The 18,096-nt window shown below is 45.2% G+C and overlaps 2 protein-coding genes and 1 pseudogene across 2 annotated transcripts; 2 read left to right on the top strand and 1 right to left on the bottom strand.

Moving 5' to 3' along the window:
• The first annotated feature begins 20 nt into the window (after positions 1 to 20).
• Positions 21 to 5,085, top strand: LOC146379799 (uncharacterized). Its single transcript, XM_084941248.1, has 7 exons — positions 21 to 1,144; positions 1,227 to 1,282; positions 1,772 to 1,870; positions 3,731 to 3,774; positions 3,969 to 4,107; positions 4,508 to 4,651; positions 4,732 to 5,085. The coding sequence occupies exons 3-6, from the start codon at positions 1,801 to 1,803 to the stop codon at positions 4,624 to 4,626; spliced, it is 372 nt and encodes a 123-aa protein (XP_084797374.1). The 5' UTR covers positions 21 to 1,144; positions 1,227 to 1,282; positions 1,772 to 1,800; the 3' UTR covers positions 4,627 to 4,651; positions 4,732 to 5,085.
• Positions 5,086 to 9,425: 4,340 nt separating this feature from the next.
• Positions 9,426 to 11,818, top strand: LOC146379798 (GTPase IMAP family member 4-like; annotated as a pseudogene).
• A 1,220-nt stretch (positions 11,819 to 13,038) lies between these two features.
• LOC146379797 (uncharacterized) lies at positions 13,039 to 17,490 on the bottom strand. Its single transcript, XM_084941243.1, has 4 exons — positions 17,186 to 17,490; positions 15,326 to 15,420; positions 14,682 to 14,790; positions 13,039 to 14,278 (listed from the first exon to the last, which is right to left on the bottom strand). The coding sequence occupies exons 1-4, from the start codon at positions 17,340 to 17,342 to the stop codon at positions 14,199 to 14,201; spliced, it is 441 nt and encodes a 146-aa protein (XP_084797369.1). The 5' UTR covers positions 17,343 to 17,490; the 3' UTR covers positions 13,039 to 14,198.
• Positions 17,491 to 18,096: the final 606 nt, after the last annotated feature.

Raw genomic sequence — 18,096 nt, 5'->3', positions numbered from 1 at the left:
GTAAAAAACATTTATAATGAGTAAGCACAAAAAAATCATACAAATAATAAAAATATTAATAAAATAATAAATCTTATTAATAAAAAATGTAAAACATTATTATCTATGAAACAATAACACATATAATGGGAAAGAAAAATCGATATTATTATTGTTTGTGTAAAACAAAGACAACAAATAACAAAATAATAAAACATAGAAACAGTTAAAATGATTTTAAAAAGTGAAAAATAAAATATTAAAAATGTAAAAAAGCTTCCAGTTTGGATTCGGGAGACAGAAACTATCTCTACTTTCAAGATTAGGCTTCAAACTTTCCTTTTTGCTAAAGCATATAGTTAGGGCTGGACCAGGTGACCCTGAATCCTCCCTTAGTTATGCTGCAATAGACGTAGGCTGCCGGGGATTCCCATGATGCATTGAGTTTTTCCTTTCCAGTCACCTTTCTCACTCACTATGTATTAACAGACCTCTCTGCATTGAATCATATCTGTTATTAACCTCTGTCTCTCTTCCACAGCATGTCTTTATCCTGTCTTCCTTCTCTCACCCCAACCAATCACAGCAGATGGCCCCGCCCCTCCCTGAGCCTGGTTCTGCCGGAGGTTTCTTCCTGTTAAAAGGGAGTTTTTCCTTCCCACTGTCGCCAAAGTGCTTGCTCATAGGGGGTCATATGATTGTTGGGTTTTTCTCTGTATCTATGAAGCGCCTTGAGGCGACTTTTGTTGTGATTTGGCGCTATATAAATAAAATTGAATTGAATTGAATTGAATTAAAAAAGACAGAAAAACGTTCAAAGATGATAAATTATTAACAAAAAAAAAATAAAGAGAAGAGGCTGAATGTTATTGATCAGTGATCAGTTTGTATGAGCAGATATCTCTGAAGCTGTTTCCAGGGTGACTCCTGAAAGCTGCAGACTTTATTTGGCTTCCTGTGAACCAGTCTGAGCCCAAACGCTGCAAGAAAAACAAACAGGAAGCCACCATCAGTGGAGCAGGAGGAGGAGCAGGAGGAGGAGGAGACCTCTGACCTCACCTCCTCTGCCTCTGGCAGCTGTCTGCTCTCCTCTGCCCGTCAGTCGTCTGTCAGCTCACCGGAGAGAAAATCAATGATTTAGCAGAAGTTTGTCTTCAGCTGGAAGGTGAGTTCAGATTCTGTCACACCAGACTCCATTTAAAAACCACACGTTTAAAGGCTCTGTGATGACTGCGTGTTTCTTACAGGCGGGCAGCAGACTGAGGTCAAAGTTTCCTGGATTCTGACGTTTTTTTGCAGTGAGGTGGGTTAAACAGAGACGAACTGAAGAGACGACACTTTGAAACTGTAAAACTCCAGAAGTGTAAAATGAATTAGTTTGGAATTCTTAGGATTGCTTGTAAAACCTTAAATTGCAGGATTCGTGAATGGAGTCTGGTTATTTGGTTAAAATGAACTTTCTGCTACAAGTTGTCTGGTAATAAAGTAATGACGACTAAACTGAAGCTCTGAAGTAATTATGGGAAACATTGAGTCCCCGTTGAAACATCTGAAAGCTTCTTTGTGTCTCAGCTGGAAGTTTTGTGCTATGCAGACGGTAAATAAGGCTCAGCTGACACCAACAATCCTGAGCATGAATAAAAACAGTGTTGACAGAGAGGTGGAGGTCTGTGGGAGCAGATTGGATTATGGAGCTGTGAGGCAGCATTCACTGACCTGACTCTGAATCACGAGACGCGTCAGCATCCACGCTCAGACAGCCGCTCAGTGTCTCTGCTCTCCTCTTCTACAGCGACACCATCAGCCGACCGTCCCTCCAGGATGAGCGCCGAGCCTCCGCCGTACCGTCCTCACTTCCCTGAGGGCCCCTCGGCCCCCGCCTTCTCTCCAGGTCTGTCCTCTTTTATCTTTGAGATCACTTCCTGTGTACAACAGTGCTGCACAAGCTTTACTCTGAAAGACACAAAACTGGCTTCATGTTCAGCCACAGAGGTCAAAGGTTGGCATGTGCCATCACCAGTGATGGGCAGTAACGCGTTGTAATGAGATTACTTTTTTCAAGTAACGAGTAAAGTAAGGGATTACCATTGGAAAAAAGGTAATTAGATTACTGTTACTTTCCCGCAGGAACGCTGCGTTACTGCGTTACTAAAACCGTGATTTTATTGCGAGAGTGTCTCATGACAGTGACGTAAGCGAGTGCGACATTCGTGGCAACAGCTGTGTGCAGATTAACAATGGTAATATATCGAGTGCGGAGAGAGTATGAGCGTGCAGCGTTTAAAGCGTGGAAGTAATCACATTACTTTGAGTTTCATTCCGTAAAAAGTGACAAAAACATTAGCGTCCGCTGTTCACTGCGTGGGAAGAAAACGTCTTTTTACAGCGAAAACCCCCTAAACCTCCGAGCGAGCACCGAGTGCGCTGCCACGGGAATGTGACGCAGAGAAACTGCCGGATCCGCCCACTGACATGACGGCTGTGGCACCTCCACCCGCCCCACTCCTGCTAAACAGGTGACAACAGATCTAAGAGCGACAGGACTCAGAGCTGCTGAGGCTTTGATTTTATTTATTTCTGCTGTTTTACTTGCATCTTTCAAATAGATGCAAGTAAAACACAGCAGAAATAAATAAAATGTAAATAAGTAAGTAAATAAGACTGTTGTATACAGTGTTGGTCAAGTTACTTGAAAAAAGTAATCAGTAACTAATTACTGATTACTTCCCCCCAAAAAGTAATCCCGTTACTTTACTGATTACTGATTTTCAAAAGTAATTAATTACTTAGTTACTTTTTAAAAACACGATTTACACCCTGAACAGGTGATGAATCGACAGATCTTTCAGCCCAATTCTACTTTTTCTGCATCATCATCATACAAAATGTAATCAAATGCAAACGTCTCTTTTTAAAACTTGTTTTATTAGTTTTAACCTTTTAACTTGTTATATTGTTTATCATGACTCTGGTTTTACTGGCTGATCAACACAGTTTATAAACTGGTATATGTCACCTTGTTGCTTTGTCTTTAAGTGGTCATGTGATTGAGCACGACTCCTTTATTCTTCCTCGGTCAAACAGCAGCACTCGTGCGATTGTTTTGCCCCCTGAGCTCCAGCTGTTGTGCCAGAAAGTGATGGTTACCGCCCGCGGGAGTGCAGCTGCTTAAAGCTGCAGCGTCCAGATTACTTACATCTACTTCCTGCAGCTGATAAAAGCTGCAGTGAGCTGAACACAGCTTCAACCGTCTGTTGAAAAACAGTAACGCGATCGCATTTCCTTGTTAGTAACTGTAACGGTGTTGTAACGATAGGAATAGTAATTAGTTAGATTACTCGTTACTGAAACAAGTAACGCCGTTAGTAACGCCGTTAGTAACGCCGTTAGTAACGCCGTTATTCCCATCACTGGTTATTAATTACTAATTACTTTTTTCAAGTAACTTGACCAACACTGACCATCACTGCCACAGCAACAGCCTTCATTAAAGTCATTAATTAAAGTTTAGTTATGTGATGAGCTTCTTCTTACTCACACGGGAGGAGCAGGGTGGAGGAGGGAGGAGGGTGGAGCAGGGAGGATGCAGGGGGTGGAGCAGGGTGGAAGCAGGCACACAGGCGGCTGAGGTGCGTTCACAGGCTGCTGGGACAGAAGAATTCAGTTCAGGAAACCTGCAGAATCTGAGCCAATCAGGTGTTTTCATTTCTCAGACTGAGGTTTAAGTATTGATCCTGTTGTTTCTTTACAGCTCTCGCCCGTCAGCCTGGCGTCTTCCCCAGCTCTCCGTACCAGGTACCCAGCATGCACTGCTGCAGCATCCTGAGGATCATCAGAGATTATGAAGCTTCTGGTTTTATATTTCAGCCTCTTTTCAGTTTTAGGATTTAAAAATTCTTTGACTGCATGAAAATAAAATTTTTCTTCAAATTAACCAACTGTCACATGACCATCAGTGTTACTATGGTAACCACGTGTTTCCTCTGCAGACCTTCCCTCAGTCCTATTACCATGAACATCCAGGTTACATGGCTCCGATGACCCCACAGAGCACCTTTGGGACCCAGTCGGCCTACCAGGGCAGGCTCGACGGGCCCCCAGGGGCCTCGTACCCACCAAAACACGCAGGCAGGTCAAAGGTCACGATACAGAGAGCTCAGGCAGGGTCAGCAGTTTGTGTGTCATAGTGGGGAAAAATCTTCCTCTTCTCCTCCATCCTCAGCCTCCACCCTCCCTCCTCTGCACATGCTCAGACGACCTCAGCAGCTCCGAGTCTGAGTCGTCATGAACACATAACTACTCTGCTCTAAAAAAGAAAATACATATAAACCAAGAAAAACAAGGTTTTCTGATTGGCTGTCCCTCACAAACAGGAGGCGGGGCTTCTCTGATGGCCATACAAGGATTTCTCCTCTCTATGACATCATACGGATCCCAAAACAGAAAAAACTGTAGAGCCGTCATAACTGATTGTTATACTGGGTATGCATCCTGCAGGCTTTAGTCATGTGACTTCCTGTCCTTCCAGTTTACGTGGTGGATCAGCAGCAGGATCAGGGCGGCGGCAGGAAGTCGTGTTTGGCGGCGTGCTCGACTCTCCTGTGCTGCTGCTGCCTCTGGGACCTGCTGACTCGGCACCTCTGCTGACCTCTGACCTCCTGTCACACAGCAGGTATGAAATCAAACAGTTCAAGTTTGATTTTCTCATCAACACCAAACTGTTTTTATGTTCTCATGTTTCTCCTGCGACAGGCTGTGGACCTGTACAGGTGTACAGCGCCTCTCCCCCTGTGTAACTGGGATAGGCTCCACCCCCTGTGACCCTAATAAAGATAAGAGGATGGATGGAAGTTTGTTCAGTATTTGATGATGAACTCTTTCTCTTGACTTCTGAAATGATTAAAATACAAATATTCATGTTTTTGTTGTCGTTTTTAATTCTTCAGTAATAATCAAAATATTTGCTGTTTGTTTGTTTTAAGATGTTAATGTACAAATTGACTGAACTCCAGAAACTCAGTTTGATGTTTGCGTCAGTCGAACTGCTCCAGCTTTATGACACATTTCATCTGCTCTCTGTTAAATAAACTTTTTCAGACACATTAATGCATCTTTGTTTGTCTCTTCAGGGTTTTTATTTCATGTGTTTAACAGAAGCTGTATTTGAAAAGCCACTCAGCATAAATAACTGATAAGGTTTGAACTTTGATTCAAGGACCACAAACACGAGGTAAAAACTCTTTATTTTATAGATGAAGTCTGTGATGGTGTTTACAGGACTGCCCTCCTCTGATTGGTTTAGCCTGCTGTCAATCTCCTGCCTGCCGCAGACAGATTCAGTCAAAGTTTTACTTCGTTTTACTGCTGTGATGCTCATGTTTGAGACTTTGAATCAACATCAGAATAAAGCTGATAGGAAATAATAAAAGCCGAGTGATGAATTCAACGTTCAGAGAGTTTGAGTGAAGTAATAGCAGTAATGAAAGATTTATGATTATTACATCATCTCAGTGCGACATCATGCAGAGGAAAAAGTTGTTTGATCTTTTATGACGGCTCTTATTTTCCATCTGTTCAGTTAATATTATTTCGTCAGCTCTATGTTGATGCACTGACGATTGCTTACTTCTAATAGTCACTTTATAAATGACATTTTATTAATTTAAAAACATTTTAATTACAGTGAACAACATTAGTTATGTTTTTTAAAATCATGTATGAAGTCAGACTTTGTTTCATCTTAGAAAACAAAACATATCAATAATATGAATCCATCACCTTTAAATAAGGAACAACTACAATACATTTTTCAGGGTCAGAAATTCATCTTTATTTTTTCACACTGACTTTGTGGAAAACTTCATTTGTTTCACAGCTCAGTAGAAGAACCTGATAAACTAAAATAAAATGTAGAAACATCATTTATTGGGTGGTTAAACCGATACGTCCTCCTCTGATTGGTCCAGCTTGGCCTGCTGATAACACGTCCAGCCTTCTGGAGATCAAATTAATTTTAAACTTATGTTTTAATTTAATAACAAGTTTAAAATGCTAATAAAATTATATTTATGTTGTAGTACTTTAGTTTGACCACATGAGGGTGACTTTTAGTCATCATCAGATTAACCTGCTGTGGTGCTTCAATGGCTGTTGCTTCTACTGTTTGGATAAAAATGCTTTTGTACACACTATATTTGAACATGTTTTAATAATATAAATACTTAGCAATAAATCAAGAATAAAAATATATATATTTATATTTGTAACTCTGAAACGCTCTTGCGGCCACCTCACGATGCTGGGTGGAGCATCCACAGCTGTTTACTCCGGAGGAAACTGTGAAACTTTGTGAAAGGACTCGGATACGAGTCAGTGATGCTCACTGCTGACTGACGACAGCCACGCTGAGATGCTGAACCTTTCTGTCAGTAAGTGCTCCTGTTTCTGCCTTTCTTAGCTGCTGTTAGCCTCCGTTAGCTGCTCTTAGCAGGCGATGTCTTTGAAGTGGCTCAAATGTTGTCAGTGACTCGGACACTTAGCTGTAAGCTGCTGCAGTTACGTGTTTTCTCTGACTCCTCTCCTCATCTGGTGGCGTTTCTCTTTGATTTCTAACATTAAATGTAAAGAGTCGCTTTAATGTCGGTCCCCTCGTGTTCGGTTCGTTAGTCTCTTCTGTACCGTGACTGCTGTTTTTTCTTCACTGTTTTGATGTTTTTGATATTTTGTGACTAATAAAAATCAGTAAAAATCATTTTGTCAGCTTTGTGTTGCTGAGCTGAAGAGCACCTGCAGACATGAAAAAATGACCTGTAAGGAAACTGCCGACACTTGAAGAGAAGCAGATTTCTTAAGTTGTGCTCGCTGAATCTCAGCAGGTGAAGCCAGTGACGCTCTCATCACAGTCGTCCACATGCGATCACGTTGAGCTTGTTTCTGACACTTTTGTGGATGTTTGAATGTAACACAGTGATTAATAAACAATAACACAACGTTTATTAAACACATTTTAATTATTCTGTGAAATTAATTTGACCTGAACTGAAAAAAGAGAATTAAAAAACCAACTTACCTCAGTCTGAGTCTGTGTCGTCATCGAGTCTGTGGCTGTGACATCAGTTCCTGTTTGTCCCGCCACGGTCATTATGGTGGTTAAGATACAGTACAATACGATTTTATTTATATAGCACGTTTAAAACCGGGGGGGGGCACACCAAAGTGCTTCACAGTGAGCAATAAAGAGTAATTTACAGTAAGTCATTAAAACAAGGTAAAATAGAGAAAGTAGAGAAAACAAACAAAGAGCATTAATAAGTAGAAACAGGGAGAAATCATGATTATCCAGAGAAATGAGCAGCGATACAGCAATTAATGAGCGGTGAGAATTAGCAAGTCGGAAAAGCCAGGTTCACGCGTGCTTTAAAGGATTGAATGGAGTCAGAGGTACGATTGGTAGCAGGAAGACTGTCGCAGAGGTTTGGTGCTACAGAGGCAAAGGCACGATCGCCCCTAGTCTTCAGACGGTGCCTGGGCTGGGCCAGAAGCAACTGACCAGATGATCGTAAAGAACCTCTGGGAGTATAGAGACCGAGGAGGTTGGTGAGCTAGTCAGGGGCAAGCTTGTTCAGGCATTTGAAAGTAAGCAGCAGAACTTTAAAATCAATACAAAATTTAATAGGCAGCCAATCAGAGAGCACTGGAGTAATAGAGGCAAACCTTCTAGTTCTGGGTAGAAGACGAGCCGCCGCAGACTGAGTCAAGACCAAGTTGAGACAAAAAGGTCTTTAAACTGCAGCCAGATGCTGCTTCGTTTACGGGTTTCAGGCATATTTCTCTGTGCTGACTCCTTCTGAAGTCCACCACCAGCTCCTTGGTCTTGCTGACGTTCAGCTGGAGGTGGTTGTCCTGGAACCACGATGCCAGATTCTTCACTTCATCCATGTAGGCCGCCTCATCGTTGTCGGAGATGCACCTACCCACCCTCACCACCTGAGTTCCCCCAGTGAGGAAGTGTCCCATGCACACAGACGGCTGTTGAGTCCCAGATCCCTGAGCTTTGTGAAAAGTCTGCTGTGCACTATTGTGTTAAACTGTAATCAACCAACAGCAGTTGCACATAGTTACCCTGTTTCTTGTCCACGTGGCTGAGGGTGGTGTGCAGGACGGGGGCGATGGCGTCCTCAGTGGATCTGTGGTGTCTGGGATGGAGGAGGAGATGATGTTCTTCAGCAGCTTCTCGAACACCTTCATTACCACCGAGGTCAGTGCAACTGGCCGGCAATCGTTCAGGGATGAGGGTTTGCTGTTCTTGGGCACAGGGATGATGGTGGATCTTTTGAAGCATGTGGGGACCACAGACTTCGCCAGGGACTCGTTGAAGATGTAAGTGAACACACCTGCTAAAACTAGAAGATTTTGCAATGTTTAACAAAGCAATAAATAAGTAAACAACTAAAAAGGTGCATAGTCTGAGCGGAGTGGTCAGGAAGGCGTCTGGACGTGGCCGCGCCATCTTACAACATCCATAGTTTGTTCACTGGGACACTGGAGAGGTTAAAACCTAAATTCTTGGGTCAGAGACTGTAATGGAGACCGGGGATCCCATTACCCATATTTTTACTAGTTTGAAGGACTAGTATTTAAAAAGTTAGATTAAAAAAAAGAACATGCTCAGTCATCCAGGTAAGGAAATCTCAAAAGGTTGATTCTGTTCATCTGGACGTTTTCAGTGGGAGAAACGTTTCGTCATCATCGGGTGACTTCTTCAGTCTCAGCTGACTGCAGGTTTCCCATCTGTCAAAGCTAGGAAGGCACCTAAAGAAAGCTCCAGGTGAGGAACCTCAGAGCTGCTCATTTGATTTCTAAACCTAAGTTCCTTGTAAATGTATTTAAGAAGTGTGAGGGACCCCATTAGGGAGGAAATAAGCAGGGATTAAGAAACGTGGGTCCTAGTGTTGCTACTGACTGTGACATTAGGTCTAATGGCACTGTGATTCAAGCATTAGAGTAGCTCACTATCTTTGACCGAGAGCATGCAGGGATAAATGACCCGTCCAAACTTCGGTGGAACAGCACCTGCAGGATTGTCCCGGCGAGCGCAGGCGTTCACTGTGTGCGCTTTCGCTTCCCTGCAAGTAAAACAAATGCAGTGAAACTTGCTGCTCTGTGTGTCTCACTTCTTTTTTCTCTTCACAAAGATCTGTAACAGCAGCAGAAAAATGGCTGTTGATAACAGGCTTTGTGCTTTGCTGCACGCACACTACAGCAGTGATGTACCACACACAGATGAATCGCTAAATTACACAACTGCTGACGTGCAACCAACAACTACCTGCTTCTGTCTCCTCCTATTCAAAGGGAGGCGCTAACAGCAGACTCAAATTGTGGTGTAATAAAGAGGAAACTATTCAACAGAGACACAAACCACACATCAACTGTAAAAGACGAACATGGCCAGCAAATACAAGCCACTCGGCAAGTACATTTAAAAATAGCAATCTAGAAAATTAGTGTAATTAAAGAGTAATAAGACTCAACACTCACTTTACCTTTCTTAGGTTTTATCTTCTTTGATCTTTTCCTCTCACTGGTTTCCTTTGTTTTTACAATAGTTGATGTTTTTTCTGTAGTTTTTATTGTACAATATGATCTAAACACAGGAGCAAAACAACCAATGTAAACATTAACTGTTTAAACAAACCCTCGATGGCAGCACTTTGTGGATGACATGAGGAGGAAATGTGATTTCAACACTTCTGACAGAAGTGGCTTTGTTTTCACAACCAGCATGCAGAGAGAGTTTAAAACTCAAAGTTTGATCTCTGGTGTCTTTTCAGTGACAGATGCAGCAGCTCCATTTCCAGAATCACCTCGTTGTACAATAAATTTAGTATATTTAATGAAGTCAGACAAAAATTTAACGTTGATACTGCGAGTCTGTGAAAAACAAGCCGTCAGTGGGAAGGCCACACGAGCCTCGCTCTCCTTGAACTTTACAGACTCACATCCAGATGTTTTCTTTAAATAGAAAAATATGCAGTATGACGTGTGGTGTGACGTGGGGCAGGTGTAGGGCCACCTCTACATCACAGCTAAGAGAGTTAAAGATCTTAATGTTCTGACGCGATTAACAACTATCAGAGAGCTAAACAACTTTTCTCCATTTCATAATAAGAAAGCATTTTACTCTTAATTAAAGACAAATCAAAATATAAGTTTGATCAATACATAAATATTGTGTGAAAAAGTGACTTCCCCTAAACCTAATGACTGCTTGGGCCAGTTGGGACAACTGCCAGTGAGTCTTTCCCACCCAGGGACTCCAAGAAGGCGGGGTACCCTGAACCGCCACTGGGCGCATAAGTGAAGACGACGGTCAGGGCCCATTCCCGATCTGGAAGCGCCTCATCCTGGCCTGTTTTTCTGTACCTCCTCAATAAACTGTGGTGAGAACAAAATATCTGGTGTTTGAGACGTTATGGAAATGTTACAATAAAAGAAATGGAAATCAGGAAGGTCAAACACGTTTTCACACTGCGAATGTGGCTTCACCGTGACTTAGTCCTCAGTTTCAAAATGTGATGAAATCACTGAAGTTCTCTAATTTCTTTAACAGAGTCAGAGGAACCACATAAGAAAGAGATAAAAGAGAAACCAGACCTCAGGATGGTGCTCCTTGGAATAACTGGATCTGGAAAAAGTGCATCAGGAAACACCATCTTAGGAGGAGAGGATGCTTTTGAATCTAAACCATCTCCGAACTCGGTAACTTCAGAGTGTCAGAAGGAAATGGGAGAGTTTGAAGGTCAAAAACTGGCTGTGGTCGATACTCCAGGTGTGTTTGATAATGTTCAAACTGAAGAGGAGATGAAGACAGAGATCAGGAGATCCATCTCCTTTGCTGCTCCGTGTGGACAGATTCACAGAGAGATTCACACCATGGCCTTGTTCACACGTGGAGATGACCTGGAGCGTGGGAGAGTCACCACAGGAAATTTCATCAGGGAAAATCCAGCTCTCCATGACTTCATCCGTCAGTGTGGTGGAGGATATCATGTTTTTAACAACAGAAGCAGAGATCCTGCTCAGGTCAGAGGGCTGCTCGAGAAGGTCAACACCATGGTTCAGAGAAACGGAGGAAGCTGCTATATAAACGAGATGTTCAGACAGGCTGAGGAGGCCGTGAGAAAAGCAGAAGCAGACCTCAGGATTGTTGTTGTTGGGAAAACTGGAGCTGGGAAGAGTTCATCAGGAAACACCATCCTGGGAGGAAAATCTCCTGCCTCGGTGACATCAGAGTGTCAGCAGGAAGCAGCTCTGTCTGATTTTCAGACCCTGGCTGTAGATACTCCAGGCCTGCTTCACACCGTGTTCACCTGAGATCAACAGATGCATCTCATTGGCTGCTCCCGGTCCTCATGTATTCCTGGTTGTGATCCAGCTGAACATATTTATAGATGAAGAACGAGAAACAGTGAGAATCCTTCTGGAGGTGTTTGGAGACGGAGCAGCTCGTTACACCGTGGCGTTGTTCCCACATGTAGATGATCTGAATGTCTCCATAGAAGAATTCATCATGAAAACTCCAGCTCTCCGTGACTTAGTCCGTCAGTGTGACGGAGGATACTATGTTTTTAACAACAGAAGCAGAGATCCTGCTCAGGTCAGAGAGCTGCTCGAGAAGGTCAACATAATGGTTCAGGGAAACGGAGGAAGCTGCTACACCAACGGGATGTTTGAGAAGGCAGAGAATGCTATAACAGAAGAGATGGAGCAACTTCAGAAGGACAGGCTGGGCTAACGGCCACTGAAGCAAGAGATGAAGCAGAAGAAACAACGAGTTTATTCGGGGCAGCTCGAGCTGCTGCTGGAGTCGGTGCTGCGATTGGCACCGAGCTTACTGTTGGAGCTATCGTGGGAGCTGCAGCTGGTCCAGTGGGAGCTGGAGTGGGAGCTGCAGTGGGAGCTGGAGTGGGAGCTGCAGTGGGAGCTGGAGTGGGAGCTGGAGTGGGAGCTGCAGTGGGAGCTGCAGTGGGAGCTGGAGTGGGAGCTGCAGCGGGAGCTGGAGCGGGAGCTGGAGTGGGAGCTGCAGTGGGAGCTGGAGTGGGAGCTGCAGTGGGAGCTGCAGTGGGAGCTGGAGTGGGAGCTGCAGTGGGAGCTGCAGTGGGAGCTGGAGTGGGAGCTGGAGTGGGAGCTGCAGTGGGAGCTGGAGTGGGAGCTGCAGTGGGAGCTGCAGTGGGAGCTGGAGTGGGAGCTGGAGTGGGAGCTGCAGTGGGAGCTGCAGTGGGAGCTGGAGTGGGAGCTGCAGCGGGAGCTGGAGCGGGAGCTGGAGTGGGAGCTGGAGTGGGAGCTGCAGTGGGAGCTGGAGTGGGAGCTGCAGTGGGAGCTGCAGTGGGAGCTGGAGTGGGAGCTGCAGTGGGAGCTGCAGTGGGAGCTGGAGTGGGAGCTGCAGTGGGAGCTGGAGTGGGAGCTGGAGTGGGAGCTGCAGTGGGAGCTGGAGTGGGAGCTGGAGTGGGAGCTGGAGTGGGAGCTGCAGCTGGTCCAGTGGGACTGTTGGTGGGAGCTGCACTGGGTCTGGCAGCAGGAGCTGCAGCAGGAGCTGCAGTGGGAGCTGGAGTGGGAGCTGCAGTGGGAGCTGGAGTGGGAGCTGCAGTGGGAGCTGGAGTGGGAGCTGCAGTGGGAGCTGGAGTGGGAGCTGGAGTGGGAGCTGCAGCGGGAGCTGCAGTGGGAGCTGGAGTGGGAGCTGCAGTGGGAGCTGCAGTGGGAGCTGGAGTGGGAGCTGGAGTGGGAGCTGCAGTGGGAGCTGGAGTGGGAGCTGCAGTGGGAGCTGGAGTGGGAGCTGCAGTGGGAGCTGGAGTGGGAGCTGGAGTGGGAGCTGCAGCGGGAGCTGCAGTGGGAGCTGGAGTGGGAGCTGCAGTGGGAGCTGCAGTGGGAGCTGGAGTGGGAGCTGGAGTGGGAGCTGCAGTGGGAGCTGGAGTGGGAGCTGCAGTGGGAGCTGCAGTGGGAGCTGGAGTGGGAGCTGGAGTGGGTCGTACAACTGCTGCTAAAGTCAGGAAGCAGACGTGTATTACACAGTGAAGAACAATCACTCAGCAGCAGCTCGTTCAAGTCACATCATCAACACAATATTCACCAGTCTTCATCAGTATCATCATTTTTATTATCCTATTTGATTTTCATTGAATTAAAACGAATGATTAATTATTATTGATCATGTTAGTTTGGGGACATTCTTGCATTGTTCTCTCAGTGAGAATCTCAGATGATGTAAATCGTGTTTTAAAGCCTGGTGAGTTTTCTTTCTTGTGCTGTCAGAGGAGAAACTGTAGAAGAAGCTGCAGTCAGCAGACGTGACAGTAAAGACCGCCTCTAGGGTTTCTACCTTATAATATGTAGCATCTGGAGTAAGTAAGACAAATTTTATTTATAGCACATCTGTTAAGACGAGGACCACAAAGTTTTATTTATATGGCGCCAAATCCCAACAGCAGCAAGGCGCTTCATGTTGTAAGGTAGACGCTCACGATGTGTTCATACACCATTAGATGTTATCCACAGCGTGTCTTTGTCCTGTCTCCTCCCCTCACCCAGAGGGCGGCAAATGTGGGAAGTTAAACCTGATACCTGTCCAGGGGGTAGATAGGATGGGCTCCAACCGCTCCATGACCTGAAGTGGAAATGCAGAAGAGAATGGATGGACTGAGATTCTTCGTCAGCAGGCTGTGGCCTCTGCTGGGGCTGGGACCATGGCTAAGGCCGTGAGCTTAAAGCGTAAAGCTTTTATTATGCATCTGGGCCCAGCCTCCACAGCAAGGGCATTTCTGCTGAAGGTTGCAGTGCTGTACATAGACAGGTGCTGCTGTTCTTCCAGATGTGACCCACACTGGTGACTTGCTGCTTCCTGGCAGTTAATTAGTCTGAAGCAAAGCATGCTGGGACTGGATCTGTCTGACTCGAGGTCAATTGAATAATTATTACAGGAATGTGTTCAAAGTGTCTGTGCTGATCCGCACAGCTCGTCCATGTTATTCATCAGTAAAGTGGAGATGTCCTCCTGTTGTTGCAGCACATCATTGTGGGGCTGCCGTCAGGTCTCAGCGGGCTGACTGTTCAACTGTTCAGACCCCACAGGGTCTCTGCCCCCATGGTGGGAGCAAATGCACCTAACTGCACAATCATGATACGATCAGCTGTTCCCTTCATTCAGCTGTTCATGGTGATCTTTACAGAGGACTGCCCTCCTCCTTGTCTGATTGGTTCAGCCTGATGTCAGTCTGCAGTCTCTGATCCCGCCTCCAAACCCCTGCAGGTGAATTTAATCAAATAAATGATCTAATTAAAAAAAGGTGCCTGTCTTTGTTCAGTCTGATGTGAAATGGAAACATATGGAGTCTGATGGTGTAATACCTGAGTCTGACCACATGAGGGCGACATTTAATGAACGTCAGACTGAAGCTGGTAGAAACAATCACGTGAAACAATCGTTGTGTGTGTTTGTGTGTGTGTGTTTGTGTGTGTGTGTGACATATCTTTGTGGGGACAAAAGGCATGTTTGAGACTCAAAATGTAGTTTTAGTGTCAGGGTTACAGTTAGGTTAGGTTTAGGCTCAGGGTCAGGCAGTCATTTAAGACGCCAGGGTAAGCATGATGTCAATGCTCCACTAAGATATGAAAACAGGTGTGTGTGTGTGTGTGTGTGTACTGACTGTGAGCTGCAGTCAGCAGAGCAGGGATGAAGATGATGAAGGTCAGCCTCACTGAGTTCCAGATGAAGTTTTCCAGGTGGTCTACCTGCTGCACAGCTGTGATCCTCACCTGTAAACATGAAGTCATGTGACCTGTGAACCAATCAGCAGCCTGAAGGTGAAGCTGAGGTCAGAGCAGCAGCTGGACGTCCCTCCCATTAAAAACACCAACAGGAACAGCAACCACTGTTTCAATCAATCAATAAATCAATAAATCAATCAATCAATCAATCAATCAATCAATCAATCAATCAATCAAGCCTTTTATTTGTCACATGCAAAGTCTACAAAATTGGACCCCCCCGACCATACATACATAGCACAGACATGACGTTGGATGGCAGGTCGGAGACAGGTAGTAATGTGGAAAAACAATGAAATGTAGAATCCAATGGGAAAGCAGAGGAGGGAAAAACCTGCACTCAGCACGAGAACAGAAACAAAAAAAGCTCCTCTGCACAGAGAGCACACATATTCACGTCACAACACCATACACCACAAGCAACAGGGGCGGGTGAGGCGGTGAGCCGATGTAGACGCAGTCATAATAATGCAATTATTACAGCCAGCTAAAAAAAGAGAATTAAAAAAAAGACCCGACTTACCTCAGTCTGAGTCTGCGTCGGCATCGAGCCTGTGGCTGTGACATCGCTTCCTGTTTGTCCCACCACGGTGGTGATGGTGGTTAAGATGTGAGGAGCTAAACAGAGTTTGAGTTGTTAATTGTTCAGTTTTACAGGAAGTTTGTGTGGAAGACAAAGATGGATTATTATGAACTGACAGTCATGCAAAGCTGCTGTGGTAGATGGAGCTGAAACAGCTCAGCTTCATGTTTAATGACATTCTGAGTTTGCAGTGAAACACTACAGCGTGGAGGCTCCAACCAGCTGTCACACATTTAACTCTTCAGCAGATGAACTGTGTGTGTGAAGCTGCAGTCCAATCAGTTCGCACAGATTTCCACAGGAAGTGATCGGCACTATTTTAAGGTAATATTGAGGTTTGATTGAACCTCCAGTTATTAAAAATGTCCTTGTTCAAGTCATCGTTTTCCTAAACCGTCCACAGGAAGACAGACTAAAGACAGACTGACAGATCGAGCAGGAGTTTCAGGGGAAATCATTTCCTCCTTCTGTGCTGTTGGTGAGTGGATTACCTCAGAGCAGGACCGTGTCTGTGGCTGATGTGCTCGTGGTAACAGGTCTGTTTGGGTGTTGTTGGGATTCATTTTCATCTGTAAGGCTGATGCTGCATCGAGTTTTAGACGTAGACTGTTCCTGTGACACCAACAGACACAAGACTGAGAGTCTTCACAGGAACGTGGACGGAGATCTACAAGACCACAGGGCCACAACTCTGCCGTTATGGGATGCATCCTTCTCTAAGGCTACGTTCACACTGCAGGCGAAAGCGCATCAAATCCGATTTTTCTGACCCTATGCGACCATCTATCCGATCATGCTATGACAGTGTGAACGGCACAAATCCGATATTTTCAAATCCGATCTGGGTCACTTTCGTATGTGGTCCTGAATCCGATACATATCTGATGTTTTAGAAAGCTGCTGTTTGATGGTCACGTCGCATTAAATCCGTCTTTTACGTCACCGACACAAGACAGACGCCAATTATCAGCGCCGGAGAAGACATCGCGAACACTTCCAGTGAAACTGTTTAGAAGAAAACGTTGGAGAAACGTGAACATTTTATTTGTACTGTATAATCTGCAGATTCTGACAGAAATCTGCAGCTATCCTCTGAAGCACCGCTCCTCTAAAACAGCAATAAGGATCATTATTAGGTTATTTACATTATTATGTAAATAACAAAATAACTTAAAGCAAAAACTGGGAAACGTAAAGTCCGAAGTCTTTACATTAAGGCCATCAGTCAAACATACTGTTGTTCTGGGTCTAAACAGAGCGCGTTGTGTGTGACGTCTTCTTTTGCGCATGCGGCCGCTTTGAGCGTTCACACTAGAGCGTGTTTGCTGTCGCATTTTATTTGTAGTGTGAACAAGCAGACAAAGAAAATGGATTTGATCAAAAAATCGGAATTGAGCATGAAGACCTGCAGAGTGAACGCAGCCTATGTCTGCAGGTCTGAGAGGGGAACAAGAGGTGGTTGCCATGGTGACGGGAGTGTTGCTTGCTGAAGTGTTTCAGAAAGTTGCAGAAGAAGAAACGTGAGCCGAAGTGCTGGATCTCTGCCACATAAGGAGAACTTCTGACCAATCACCTGAGAGTCCTGTTTACCACACACGATACTGTCCTGTGTGGGGGTGGGGCTCTTTGTACAGCAGCCGTTTTTTAACTTGAACCTTCAGCTGCTAATAATCTAAGAAAATGCACTTTGAGCATGTTCGTCTGTCTCTGAGTGAACATGCAGCTCTGGACAGAAACACTTCACCCTGATATGACGGGATGTTTGTCTTTAAATTTACAGCTTCGGTGCATTTTCCTCACCTGTGACGACGCTCACATCGATGTGATGTTTGTCATCGTTGAACGGCCCGGGTATCTCCACCCTGCAGCCGTATCGTCCAGCGTCTCCCTCTGTCAGGCTCTTTATGGTCAGAGAGACCATACCTGCTGGAAGCTCTGGTTTCCACTCTGAGTCCATCTGTGGAGATCAGCTGATTGGAGCAGCCTCTGGCTGGTATTTCTCCTCGCTGCCAGCACACTGACAGAGCGCCGTAGTATTTCCTGTCATATTTACAGGGCAGAGTGATGTCTTGACCTGTGTGACCTTTGACCTCCACGCTGTCACATTCACAGACTGGAAACACAGAAATAGGAAGTTAAAGACAGTTAGATTTTTTATTCAAAGAATAAAAAAGTGATTTTGTTCAAATAAGAGAGAGAGCCGAGCAAACAGAGTCACAGCAGGAGTGACGGAGCCGTACGCGCCTGACAGGACGAGCAGCAGCATCACAGGAAGCCTGGTTATTTCACCGCAGGCTGCCGAAGCCCTCGGAGTCTTCATCACTCTGTAGAACATACAGACATCATCAGCTCGCCCACTCTCCTCTGAAACACTCTGCAGGGGTAAAAAGAGCCGGACTCAACAAACCTTCAGAGCTGCTCCGTGTCGTTCTTCTTCTGCTGTCACATTTATGACTCTGTGGTTTGTCGTGTCCGCCCTTCACTTCCTGCTAACAGCACCTCGTTCTGCAGACCAGCCACAGACTCAGAGATGAGTCAGCTTTTATTGAACTGCAGGCAGAAGAACAGACGTTCTGTACTTACGAACAATATTTCAGATTCATTCAATCAGATTATTCATCCTGAAATACTCGAGCTGGTCTCTGGCTCTTTGTCAGCGAGATCGGTCAGACGCTCGAGTCCTCGGTATTCTGCTCAGAGGCAGAGGACGC

Source organism: Perissodus microlepis, chromosome 10, assembly GCF_051167445.1.
Source record: "Perissodus microlepis isolate ML-2025 ecotype Zambia chromosome 10, ASM5116744v1, whole genome shotgun sequence".
Taxonomy (NCBI): Eukaryota; Metazoa; Chordata; class Actinopteri; order Cichliformes; family Cichlidae; genus Perissodus; species Perissodus microlepis.
This window is presented reverse-complemented; position numbering and strand designations above follow the sequence as displayed.

Excerpts from the sequence above, each read along its gene's own strand:
- LOC146379799 (XM_084941248.1), top strand. The coding sequence starts at position 1,801 with ATGAGCGCCGAGCCTCCGCCGTACCGTCCTCACTTCCCTGAGGGCCCC. Across the intron at positions 1,871-3,730 it reads GGCCCCCGCCTTCTCTCCAG|CTCTCGCCCGTCAGCCTGGC; the intron begins GTCTGTCCTCTT and ends GTTTCTTTACAG. Across the intron at positions 4,108-4,507 it reads GTACCCACCAAAACACGCAG|TTTACGTGGTGGATCAGCAG; the intron begins GCAGGTCAAAGG and ends CTGTCCTTCCAG.
- LOC146379797 (XM_084941243.1), bottom strand. The coding sequence starts at position 17,342 with ATGGACTCAGAGTGGAAACCAGAGCTTCCAGCAGGTATGGTCTCTCTG. Across the intron at positions 14,791-15,325 it reads CGACGCAGACTCAGACTGAG|GTGAGGATCACAGCTGTGCA; the intron begins GTAAGTCGGGTC and ends TCATGTTTACAG. Across the intron at positions 14,279-14,681 it reads TCTGCTGACTGCAGCTCACA|GGGTTTGGAGGCGGGATCAG; the intron begins GTCAGTACACAC and ends ATTCACCTGCAG.